General features: G+C 43.5%; 1 protein-coding gene across 7 annotated transcripts in view; it reads right to left on the bottom strand.

Moving 5' to 3' along the window:
- Positions 1 to 4,141: 4,141 nt before the first annotated feature.
- The window catches only part of LOC118288542 (vegetative cell wall protein gp1-like), a 31,601-nt gene continuing 22,470 nt past the window's right edge, over positions 4,142 to 13,272 (bottom strand). For 5 of the 7 annotated variants that reach the window (XR_004785884.2, XR_007031762.1, XR_007031761.1 and 2 more), the window contains 2 exons: positions 12,104 to 12,242; positions 4,142 to 5,701 (listed from right to left, as the gene is read on the bottom strand). Coding sequence is in view for 1 of the 7 variants with exons in the window: in XM_035614770.2 (XP_035470663.2) it covers positions 12,157 to 12,242 (86 nt within the window). In the remaining 6 variants the exon portion in view is untranslated. Of the gene's footprint in view, positions 5,702 to 12,103; positions 12,243 to 12,418; positions 13,000 to 13,272 lie in introns of those variants that run through there. The other 2 variants (XR_004785889.2, XR_004785883.2) reach the window with 2 other exon arrangements.

Raw genomic sequence — 13,272 nt, forward strand, 5'->3', positions numbered from 1 at the left:
ACGATGTCACGTCGCGACCGGCGGCGTCATGACGCACACACCTCCTTGACACACCTATAGTTTCAGCCAATGGGCGCGCAGGGATTTGAACGCAGCGCGCTATTGGTGCTTGACGTGTGTTCCGCTTTCGGTGGCGCAGAATGTCACCTGAGAACATTTGCTCAAGTGCTGAAGCTTTGATTTTTGCCGTTCTTGTACGTCTACTTCACTTGGTACTTCATTATTATCATTATTATTATTATTATTTCATTGCAGAGGGAAATGTCGCACTTTTTTAATCCTCTGTATTCATTTAATAGCTGCTTAATTTACTGATCACATGTTTGTAGACAACACGATGATCTTACAAAATGATCTACAAATTAAACACAACATTCTTATAAAATACACAGCGGTATATAAAAGAAACTAAAAGCAGATCCGCCAGCGACAGCAGTAAAATTCTGCTTTCATTTGCTTTAATAATCGAATATTTTGTAATTGTGTGGTAGTCACAGTAGCCACTTTTCTGATTGGTGCTAATTTTGCTGATACCTTATACTTTTAGTATGAGCTTTTAAAAAAAAATACATGTCTTATATAGTTTCCTGTCAGATTTGTTATATGGGAGACGAACACAAGTATCGTCTTCCTCTATCATTTGTGCAAAACTGAAATGTAGACCATTGCATTTCAACAACAACAATAATGTAATATCTTTATTCATACAGCACATGGCAAGCATGAACAAAAAACACTGCATAAGTGAATAAAAGTACTAAAGGAATCACATTAAAAATTAAACATGGCGAAAACAGACCAAAAACTAGAATAATACAAAATTGGTGAAGGGTAGAATGATGTTTTACGGGTTAGATTCAGAAAGAAGCCCCTGACTGTGAGGTTTTCCAGAGGCCTCGGGGCTGTTATTTCAAAAGCTCTGTTTCCCTCAGTCCTCAGCTGAGAGCCTGGAACAGATAGCAGACCCCTGCCGGAGGGCCTTGGAGTGCGAGCCGGGTCAGAAGGGGATAAAAAGATCTGAGATATTACTGAGGAGTCAGATCATATGATGCATATGAAAACAACCTTCAATTCTAAATCATACTGGAAGCCGGTGTAGAGGATAAAACGTGGTCAAGAGCCCATCTCCTGTGTTTTATAATGTTATCGGTCTACAATCTTACTATTTAGGGATGTGAAGAGGCTGTTAAATCGTTGTGTGATGAGACAAGAGTATATGAAATAGTCTCAATTACCTAAGCGTCGAGTGGCAGATTATAGAACTTGTACAAACATGTTCTGTAATCTGCTGCTCGATGCTTAGGTTACAGTCAAACATGCCAAAAATTTCGAGCAACAGGCAAAATGCATTCCAACGGTCCCCCAGCAGATGGCAGCGTTTGAGTGTTTTTGTGTTGTTAATAATAATAATAATAATACATTTTATTTATGAATCACTTTTTTAACAATGCTCAAAGGCACTTTACATTGGTTAAACTATAAACACAAAATACAATACAAAAGAAGTTCTCAAGAGTTTGGGTTTTGAGTTGTTTGAGCCAACAACAAGATATTACATTTTCGGGGATGTCCAGTTTGTTATATCAACTATAAACCCTCCCGTAGAGAACTGTGTTATCAGCAGAACAGTGAAGGGGAAACACCGTGTCTACAAATAATATTAATAACTAATGCGAGCATGTTAAAAGAGAATAACATTGGTCCCACAATTGACCCCTGAGGTACTCCATATTTAACTGTAGCGAATGAAGAAAAATCAACACCAATCAATGCATCACATTGACGCCAATAGATTCCACTTACTCGGTAAAGAAAGTCAAAAAAAAATAAAAAATCACCATCAAATTCAAAAAGATATTGAAAACCAGGGACGATGCCAATGCTCTGCTGTAGGCCCGAGTACTTCCCCATTGAGTTGTAATGAAGGCCGATGCTCCTCCATAGGCACATAGTGGACCAGATCGTCGATATTGTTCCACCTTCGCTCAGTCGCTTACATTTACCAAAAGCTGGCAATTGACAATTTGCTTCACATTAATAAAACGGCCTCATAGCTCCTGAGCACAAACAACCGACTGGACGTCCACCATGTAGTCGTCCACATAGCGGCAGAGCACCTACACAGGGCACAAGGTACCGAGGTGCCTAACCTGGAGGGCTTTAAAACTGCAAAATCCATATTACTCTCGGACTAAAAAGTTATGACCTTGGGTTGGAGGAATGGGCTACAGGTCTCCGTTAGACGCTGTTGACAGACGAGAAGGGGGTGCATCAACAGAGCACGGAGATCCCAAGTAAGACTGCATCAACACCAGCTTGGCCTGCTCCTGCAGCTCAAGGCACCTAGCACCGCCTGCAGGATCCTGCACCGTCTATCAAACAATCCTTGCACAGACTTCAAGGATGCCCTACAGTGAACATTAGTGTGGGTCCATATGGTCCTGCTCTCGCTCTATCAGCAAGTATGGGGCCTGGGTGCTGTAGATCCTGGAGATAACCTATAGCCAACGGGCCCAGTTTCTTTCAATCTCTCCTTTTCTTTTTTTTTTTTTAAAAACCAGACCATGAGGCGAGCTGCTCCCTTCGCTGAACTTGTTGTATTTCATGCTCGGCATAACTAACATACAGCAAATACCATCCCTACCAAGTGGGCCGCACACGGGATGTGCACGTTCTCGTGGGCTTCTTTCTGTATGTTTACTGGGAGCCACGGTTAGTACACTGTGTGCGCACTCACTGGTGTAGTACGATACTTTGTTGCGCGTGTGCCCCGTTGTCGCACATAATTGAAATGACGCCGCCGTTGGGCACAAACGACGTGTCCTCCTTCCTCGGCTGGCTTCCACTATCACAAGTTTGAAAAACGCATTTATTGTTCCCTCCCCTTCTGCCACACAGCCAAGATGGCGACCATCGAAGTGTCCGGCATTTTACACACCATTTTTTGGGGGGGGTGGGGTTGGGGGTGGGGGGCGTTTTGAGCTCACTATCCGGGTACTTCATGTTTGGGTGCTTCCTCTTTCCAGCTCCATCAGCTGATTGACAACCAACCGTGCTGCCTTGTACTTGGTGTACCCTTGTCATTCATTCATTCATTTCAATATCCCTCCGCCCCTTAAGGCCAGAAGCCCCTCTGTGATTAACCCCACTGCCCGGCAGCGTGTCCTGCCCTCTCAGGGAGCCCTTTTTTCAAACTTCTATTCCCCGGTGTTGTGTGCATGACAGTGTTCACGACAGCTGTGATGCTGTTAACAAGTTTAGGTTCAATAAGTGACTTCCGTCTCAGTGTAACTCAATGAACACATCTCGCCTAAAAGGCCGAATTAATTTTCCAAATGCTGCATCATACTGATGCGTGGCGACTTTCCAACGTGTCTTTTTATCTGTGATTTAAGTTAATGGAACGCACCCCTCCTCTTTCTGTTTGCAGGCGATAGTCAGGACAATGTATCTCTGTGCAAACTGCTGTAGCAATTGTACAGACAACAGGTCATATCTGGCGCCACCTGCTGTATCAGAATGCATAACAATCTCCAAGTGAGTCTCTTCTAAAGTGAGGGATTCTCTGGGGGGATTTCAGCCATCGTCTTTTCCTGATAATTTCCAGAGTAGTACTTCTGACGGTGCTCAATGTTTGTTTGTTTTTTTCCACACAGGTAAGTGGGAGGATGATGATTTAGGATTTATTTTGCGGATACATCAGGTCCTGGTCTCGTGTTGCACGCTTTCTGCGGCTCGATTAGGTAGCAGCTAACGAACCTTTGGTGAAGTTTGGGATCTGCACTACGCTCTGAAAATGTGGTGTCAACATGAAACCATTTAGCCCAAAGAATACAGCACGGCTCCCTTTTTTTGTTATTTCCTTTGAATTTCCTATCTTCTAATAGTTTAGATCCTCCAGTTCCCCTTTGATCCAGCACATAATACACATCACAAATTATTTGTCTCCATTTAAAAGTACAAAGACACACCATGTTACACACTTGAATTCAAGACTACATGCTCCTAAGAGGCTTTTGAGATTAGCATTTCAACATATATTGAGATCCTTCAAAAGGATTACAGAATAAGGCAACATTTCTTATGAAAATATTGTAACATGAGACTCCAAACAACGCAAAGATCAGACTACAGTCATCGGTTGTATGCAATCATTTTTTATCCAGTCTTTATTGATGGTAAAAAGTACAAAGCTTAAACAGGTATGATGATTTAAAAAAAAAAAAAACTCTTGAGTGATAATTATAGTTGGTACCAAATGCATATTCTGATGAAGTTCCACTCACCGATTCAATGGAAACCTTTCGGTTCTTCGTTGAGCTCGGTAAACCACAATTTGTCAGATGCAGGGCGTAAACAAGGAACGTGTGTGTGCTCATGATGTATTGCTGCCCTCCAGGGAAGGCAGTAGGTTGTATAGTTAGCTCCTGATGGGGTAAAATCACAACCCTGAAACCACACAACCTACTACCTCACCCTGTACGAACACCAGAAGAAGCCACCCCGGACGGGTGGGAGCGCCACGGGGAGGCGAGGGGGGATCTTTGAGGGAAGTCACGTGTGGTCATTGAACAAACGAAGACGCAGCGTTTTTTAATGAGAACTTTTGACTCAAAAGGTCACAAAACAAAGTATTGAAATTATTAGCTAATGAAGACACATTGTTGATTTGTTTGAAATAATAATAAGCACAAACAAAGGGGTAGACTCCTAGATGTACACTTAAGTAACAAAGAAAGCTCAAAGCATTTAAAATCCCCCCCCAAAACCCTGCTTTTTAGAAGATTTGCCATATTTTTTTTAAAAATTAAAACACAAAAGTGCTCTCTAACTTATTACCTTCCCCTCGATATGATCCTTTCCCTCTGACTTTAATACATGTAATGTGATAAGAGACAAGAGACAGGTCCAATTTAAAGGGGAAAAACAAACATTTTACAACAAAAGGTCGCGTTTTCCTTCGTCCTGATGCCAGCACAGTCGCTTCAGGAAAGACAGTAAGTTGTATAGTCATCTGACAGCTTGGGAATGACCCTAAAACTATACAACCTACTACCTCACCCCAAAGGACAGTTTGACCTCCCGCAGCGTCTCCTGCGTCACCGTCAACCTGTCGGGGAACAAGAAGCTCGACAAAGAGACAAACGGCCTTCAGGAAACACAGGAAACAAAAAAAATACTGACACCAACTGTTTTCTGTGGACTGAAAAATGAAATATATATTTTCCGATCGTTAGTAAGTGAACCTTTGAATTGAGGTGGATTTGTCTTGCGGTGTGAACTTCCATGCTCATATATTATCACTGAACTACTAGCATTACTGTATTCCATTTACATTAAATATATAATAATGATTGAATTAAATTGTCACTGTACATTTTTTATGTAAAGCCAATTAAGACCCTTTTTCAAAAACGAATCCATATCCTAAATCATTTCCTAAATGACGAGGAAGTACTCGCTTCTGGTAGGTAGGGTTCATTACACAAAATCATACATTTGTTATCATTACTCTTTTAACAAGAATGTATTTTCATTTTATTTCACTTTCTATGAAAATGAATTCTGTGTATTCACAGACTGAGATGTTGTTTCTTGAGTGAGTATACTTCCTGTATCACTCGTGCTTGACACGTCAACTTCTCTCTCTGCGGTGGCGGCTTCAGGTTCGTCAGTTCATCTCCTCTCGGGTTTCCTCTTCCTGTTGGGGACAAATGAGAAGAGAAAGCAAGCTCGGTCAGGTGTCAAAAGGTCGGACTTTCACCTCTCGTTCTACACAAGAGCGTCACGTGACAATAGCGAAACATGCAAACACAAGGAGTGAAAGTGTCTTCTGCTCTGTTTTATTTATGAGGGTCCTGTGTTGTTCCCTGGTAGCTTAGGCAACAGGTAAAAGGTAAACAAACCCGCCAGGAGTTGATTGAGCAAAAAGTTCTGTGACGCTATCCGTCAGTGGGCTTCATCTGAAGCCCGTTTGTGTGCGGCTCAGGAAGCCTCAGCGCAAGTGAGCATACATTTTCACGTGCCCGTGTGTGTTCGGCTGAAAGGTCAAGAGACAGGTTGTGGTCGATCGAGGGAGTTTCCTGAGCGAGACGTGACAGACTGCGGCTCTGCTGCGGTTTCCCCTCGAGCTGGGGTGGGTGGGTGGGGGGGTGGGGGGGGGGTGTTCAGGTGAGGTCCAACTTATAAAAGTGAGTCAGTGCCTCAACTCCTCGCGCGCACACGCACAAGCCCGTTTGCGGCTGTTTTATTGCAGGTCGGTTATCCCATAAATGCCACACAAATCTCTAGCGCGAGCTACTTAATGTCCGAGCCTGTGAGGTATCACAGCACCTCGCTGGTTCCCTCACAACGCTCGACGGGAGTACTGCAAGGCGTCGGGGTCTGTGCGGGGAGACGACCTTTCACTAGGAAGGGTCGTTTAAAACAAATTGAAAAAAAATAAAAAGCTTAGCTCAATGTGTCTATATCCACCCCACCACGAAGGAGGTGGACTGAATTTTGCTGGTGGTGCTCACGGCCCCGGAAAAGTTTCTAGGATAGATTGTTCAATTCATTGTGAACTGTTTAAGTTGGAACTACTTTCTTAAAAAAGAAAAAGAAAAAAAGGCCCGTTTTCGGGAAGGAGATGGTGCAGAAGATTTTTTTTTGTAATTTTGGTTTGCTGAGAGCAATATTGACACAATCTCCCTCCTTTCCATAGTGCCGGAGAGGAGAAGAACGCAGATATTTCAAGTGTCCAAACTATTGCAAAGTGTTAAATTCATGCTTTTACAAGCAGTGTATTAAATCAATAATATATATATTAATGGCAGTTACTTATAAAATGTATATTTCCAAAGAATAAAATATATTCAGAGTGTATTATCACGGCCATACAACCCAAACGAACACCTGTATCCAGTCTTCGAAAAAATACTATTATACTATGAATTAATAAAATGAGAAACTGAGGAACACGACGGAGCCATGTGCTCTCGTACGACGTTCGAAAAGAATATATTTTCATGCACAATGTTTCAGACACACGGCGCCACAAACTGTGTTAAACTGTCGAGAATGATCCTCAGCGTAATTTGGGATTAGCCACTGCACTCTTTGAAGTCGGCGGACTTAAAACTGTAAAATCAGTAACTATTAATGAAAAGCATTTCCATTTTCCCCACAGTTTGATGTTTTTTTTTAAATTGTTAACATTTAAACGTTTATGTAAAAAGCACAGTCGCTCATGTCACCGGAAACACCGGGAAATAACGAGAAGACGATGCGAGATAAAACTCGTGACCTGGAATCAAACCTTTGACCCGTGTTTTGCTCCAGGACTGATTCCAGACATTCATGTGCTGTTGGAATTACATCTTATTCTCGTTCCCGTCAGCCTGCAGTTGACCAAAACCACCAACAGGTGTCACATCTCCCCAAGTGCACGAGGAGAGCGTGTGCAGAGCCAAGGGGCTCCCGTGACAATGAGTCCTTTGTGCAGTTCCGGGTGCCAGCCGGCCCGACGTGCCCTCGTGTACGGTTTCCCCTCTAATCTTCATTTGACCTTTAGGGTAACGGCTTTCTCTTTCACCTTTCCCCCCCCAAACGATTTCCTTTGAGGAGATTATCTTTGAGCTGCGGCAGCCGCTCACTGATTCAGATGACGTGACACACACACACACACACAAAACATGATTCGGTGGGTCGCTCTCCTGCAAGCTTGTGTTCCGATAAACTGACAAAAAATAAATAAAAACTGTATTAATTGTGGCACAGGAATCCAAGAGATTCAAATTCCCTACTAAAGACCTGGGTCAAGTGATTTTTGACTTTGAGCAGTGTTTCAAACACACACACACACGCGCGCACACAGAGTTAAATGCATCGTAGAGTGTGAGGTAAATATAAACTAACATGAAAAAAAAGGTTAAATATAGAAAAAGAAAAAAAAAGAAACTGGGGTCTGAGGTCTGACCAGGAAAAATAAAGTCATTCCCAAATAATGAGTGAGCCTGCAAATGAAAGAGGAAAAACAGAGACGTGAATATAGTTATCACACGCACGCGCACGCATGCATGCACGCACGCGAAGGTGTAGACCTCAGGTCATAAACCTGCCAAGCAGCTCCTTGAGTGTATCATTAAGGCCGATGTGACATGTGTTAGAGTGATCATGGCTGAATTTAGACTGGAGAAGCGTATTACCACACAACTGGCCGGTGATGGAGAAGCTGAGACTCGTCTCTCAGGAAAAAAAGAACATGCTCCAGAAAATGACCGGTGGAAATCACATATCCCCGTTCTGTGTTATTAGAATTACAAATTAAGGTTGTGGCTTTCTGTTCTACAGCTAGTTTTTTTTTTGTCCTCCAATTTCTGCCATTTGGGATTTCTTTCATGTGGTCGGATTTAAGTTTCTAAATTAACACCAAAAATGTTTGAATTGCAAAGTGTTCAAAATAGGTTTATAATAAAATACAATAATACAATAGTAAAATATTAAAAATATAAGGAATCAATTTTAACATGTAGACATGAACACTTTTCAGCTATTCAGCTGTTCACTTTTTCAGAAATTCAGCTGCAGATAATCCCGATTTTCAGTTTTTAATTTGTTTTTACTTACAAATAATTTTTAAAATATTGTGCCATATTACTTATTATATAAATAAATATTACAGCTGTCTCTCGACTTGCACTCTCTCTCAAATACTCAAACACACACACACACACACACACACACGAAAAACCCATTATGTAATGTGAAAGCTGAAATTTCAGAAAAAAATGTATTGTAAGTGTGAATAAAGAAATTTAATTAAATAAAATCTATTATTTTATGATCATATGTGATATATAATATTTAACATATAGCATATGATCAAGAAAAATCCTATTATTAAATAAAAAACACCATAATGTATTGTGATACAAAAATAATTATTGAAATAAAACCCTTTTCAATTTCACAATTACATTCAATTGAAGAGTCTAAATGCATGCATTTATATATATTCACTTGAAAACCACACACACACACACACACACTGAAGGACTTTGTATTGCTGAACCTTTAGAAAATGAAAAGATAGATTTTCCCACAAACTTTTGTTTCTGCTTCATTTAAATCCTCCCTTCAAAACAAAACCTCAACACACACACACACACACACACACACACACGCACACACACGCACACACACACACACACACACACACACACACACACACACACACACCAGAAACAAAAAGAGGGTGCAACTGAAATTCAAGTTAACATGTCTCATGCCTCATTTCCATCTGGTTCTTCTGTTTTACAAGTTACAGAAGACGCTGTTCGTGCCACATTTGCAATAGCAAGCAATAAAGACGAGTCCGTCTAGTTCCATCTTTAAAACTTACTTGGCCATGAGATGCTATGAATAATAATCAATACTTTAAGTTTGTCTGTGAAAATGTTCCCTTATACCTTTTCACTGCCTGTGTGTGCCTCTGAATTATTCTCCAAAGCACCTGTGTGTGTTTGAGTAAGACTGAGTGGCCATCTGTAGTGCCTGCATTGTGTGTGTGTGTGTGTGTGTGTGTGTGTGTGTGTGTGTGTGTGTGTGTGTTTGTGTGTGAATGCTCAGAGGAGGAGGCTGTGCCCTGCACTCCTTGGGAGAGGCGTGGGAACCCCATTCATCTTAGGAGCCAGGGTTCATTGTGGGGTACATAGCATCAAATGTGTCTGGGTGTTTGCCTGTGTGTGTGTGTGTGTGTGTGTGTGTGTGTGTGTGTGTGTGTGCGCGTGTGTGTGTGTGTGTGTGCGCCGGTGTGTGTGCGTGTATGTGTCTGGTTCAGTATGTGTGATTGCTTTATGTTCAGTTTTACACATCTCCTTCAATTGTGGGTTTTTCCGATGTTCTGTAACACATTGTAAGAATTGGATCATAAACCAGACACGCAGAGTCGATGTTGGAGCCAATTGTTTTTTCATTTTCTTCTCTTAAAAAATGTAATAAAAATCAACACACAACTCCTCTGTGATCTATCGTTTACAGCGTGAAGGTCAAACCTTTTTTTTTTTTAACACAAGAAATCAGTTTGTATTGTATAAACTCTCACAACAAACTGCGACTTGCCAACAGTTTTGTTTTAACATATGTGACTTTTCTAGGGATTCCAAGACCTAACCAGGTTTGTTTTCCTGGTGTTGTGGGGATAAATATTTTTTCCAGGGCGGACAATATTTTGAGCAAATATTCTCCGTGACTTTCGTTGTTATTCATTCTTCAAACAGGCCTGACAAATCAGACAATGTAAATATGCGGAGGACACTTTAAAACATGTCCATGAGGGGGGGGGGGGGATATTTTTGATGTTAACGCAACATCCAGCGCATCAACGCAGGTTCCTCCTCGTTTACCTAAACAGGTCGATTGTGAACACAAACCGCCGCAAATTTTATTTCTACAGCATATGCTGAACTGGATCGGATGAAACGATGGAGAAAGGAGAGAAACAGGAAATAGAGCGGAGAAAAAAAAATCGCGTCCACTGGTCTTGTGCTGCAGCTTTTAACGCTGCGACTCGCGAAACGACGGTTTTGTCCCAAGAACGACATATGTTCCTTCTCCAAACGCTGACGTGTTAATTCATGATTTTCACCTGGCTTAGAATAGGTTTTTTTTTTGAAAACGGCAAAATTAAGGGGGAAGCAGCGCCAGTGGTTTCCTAACGGGGCGACAGCAATGGCGCCTCTCGCGCTGTCCCCCCGAGGTGTGAGAGTGGCAGATGAATAGGCCTGTCAGACGTGGGACGTAGGTGGGAGGACTGGAGCTATCTGCGATGACTCACGCTGCCTCCGCTCCTACCTATCGGTCACGGCTGACTCTGATGTGCTTGAGGTGTTTCGATGCAAAGCCACATTGAGAGGCAATGTGGGAAGGAGAGGGTAAGGTTTTCAATTAGCGCTTCGCTCGAAGACGCTGATTTGTGGAGCGATAATTAAAACAATGCCATGCTGGATGGCAATGACGAGGGGTGTGGCGTGTGGAGTTAATTTTTTTTTATTATGTGGAAAATATGATTTAACACAGTTCAAATTAGAGCTGATGTTCTCCCTCAAGGACGACGCTGGTTGAAACTAACTTTAATGAATATGTGACTTTGTAGATATCTCACATCGCTTGGGGTTTAACTGAACCCTCGAACCGTACAATCTAACCTTATAGAGGATTTTCCACAGTTTGACGCCGCGGATCATTTTTCTGTTTACGCGTGTTGAGAAAGAAAATTCCAAAAATGAAAACAAACCATGAAGTAAAGTTTAATCACAAATAGGTCCAAAAGGCCTGTTCGAGCTGCATTAAAGCTACGTGTGGCCACGTGTCGGCGTTGACCCATTTACCAGCATTTAACCTTCTATTACAAACACTAAACCTTATTCACTAAAATTAGATTTTCGTGAGATTACTCGGTTGGTAGTTTTCTGACAGTCGACCTGAAGAGAAAAAGGAGGGAGAGACAGAGAAAGGGAGAGAGAGAAGGAGCGTTGTGGTGGGGCTCGGCCTTGTGTAGCAGGCCTCGTCTGGCCCTCAGCCCAACATTACAGCACTGGTCCCTCCCTGCTCCCTCCAAAACCCTCTCTTTCACACACACACACACGCGCACACACACACACACACACACACACACACACACACACACACACACACAGACACACACACACACAGACACACACAGAGACAGACAGACAGACAGACAGAAGGCCGACCTGGAGTGCAAAACAGCAGGTATAGGAACGCACCACAGGACAGATTAGCTCGGTTTTGTCCAAAATTCAACGCCCACGCCACGTCCCCCCCTCTCCTTCGCTTCACTTATATTTAGTGAAGCTTCCTCTCTCTGGATAGTCATGTCTTCCTGGAGGAAACAACATGCAGACACAACGTTTGAACGCACAAAAAAACACGGAGATCGAACGGAGCCGCGCTCCGACGTTTGTTTCCTCTTTTGTGTTTCAACCGTTCTGTCAGAAGAATACCTCTGCATGTGTGCATGCTTTCGCACGCACAGGCATATACACACACACACACACACACACACACTTACCTCCACACCCACACGTACTCTTTGACTTACCCACTGAGTCTTGGAGGCAGCTGGCACACACACACACCCGCCACAGTCGTCAGCTATCCGGGGCAAAGTGCCGAAAATCTCTGCCGCTCATTGTGCTGGATCTTTCCATAGCTGCACACAGTGTGTCCACATATCCTCTCTGTAGAGAAGGGGCAGAGAAGGAGCTTGGATTCAGTCACACAGCTCTGCACTCCATGCAAGGAGTAGGCGGGCACGCCGACGAGAGACCCATTCAGAGTCCCAGCAAGTGCCAGCCTCCCTCTGTGCCTCAACGCCTGGTCTATTTGTCTGTCTGCCCCTCTGTCTGGGTCTTACCCTGTCAATCCGGCCACCTCTCCGCCAAAACCCGACTCTAAGCCGCCGGTAACCTGCCTAACCTCGGCTAACTGCTTTGTAATATTTACAAACTGGCTCCCCTCGCTCTCCCCTGTCTGCCCACCTCCCAGTCCTAGACTGTCAGGGCCCGCCACAATGAGGAGGCCATGTGGGTTTCCGTTGGAGTCGCGTGTTCCTCCCGTCTGGCAGTTAACAAGGCTTTGAATGAGGAATGTTAGCAAACAGAGCCGCTGAATGTCGGGTGAATGCTAAGCCAGGCAGCCAGTCAGATCGCAGCGCTGGCCTGGGCATATGAATAATGCAGAGGACTCGACAGGGAGGAGAGGAGGAGAGGCTCCGCCTCCCACTGCCCCCTTCCACACTCCACCCACCCCTTCCTTCTCCCCGCTCGAAACTCAAATGCCTTCACGGGAGCAAGACAGCGGGGAGGGGATGGGGATGGGGGACTGGGGAGAGGATTCAAGATCTCTACCGCTACTCAGTTGTGCAATGAAAAAAAACAGAAGAAGCATCCTGCAAAAGGAGAAGAGTTACACATGCACATGTAATTACTGCAAATCAGTTCTTGAAACATACCACCCCCCACCCCCCCCCCGTCATTGGGAACTATCTCACTCTTTTTTGGCTTTTTGTGTCTTTTGTCTGAAATTGGCACCTGTCCCAGAAAAAGCCCTGTTGCTGCTCCGCCCTCCTGCTCGCCTTTCACTGGAGACTGCCCACGAGAGAGAGAGAGAGAGAGAGAGAGAGAGAGGGTGGGGCAGAAAACCCAAAAGAGGGAGAGGTTTGGAGATGGAAAGTGTGAGGAAGGTGGAGGGCAAATGAGATAAGAAGCA

The sequence above is a fragment of the Scophthalmus maximus genome, chromosome 12 (genome assembly GCF_022379125.1).
Source record: "Scophthalmus maximus strain ysfricsl-2021 chromosome 12, ASM2237912v1, whole genome shotgun sequence".
Lineage (NCBI taxonomy): Eukaryota > Metazoa > Chordata > Actinopteri > Pleuronectiformes > Scophthalmidae > Scophthalmus > Scophthalmus maximus.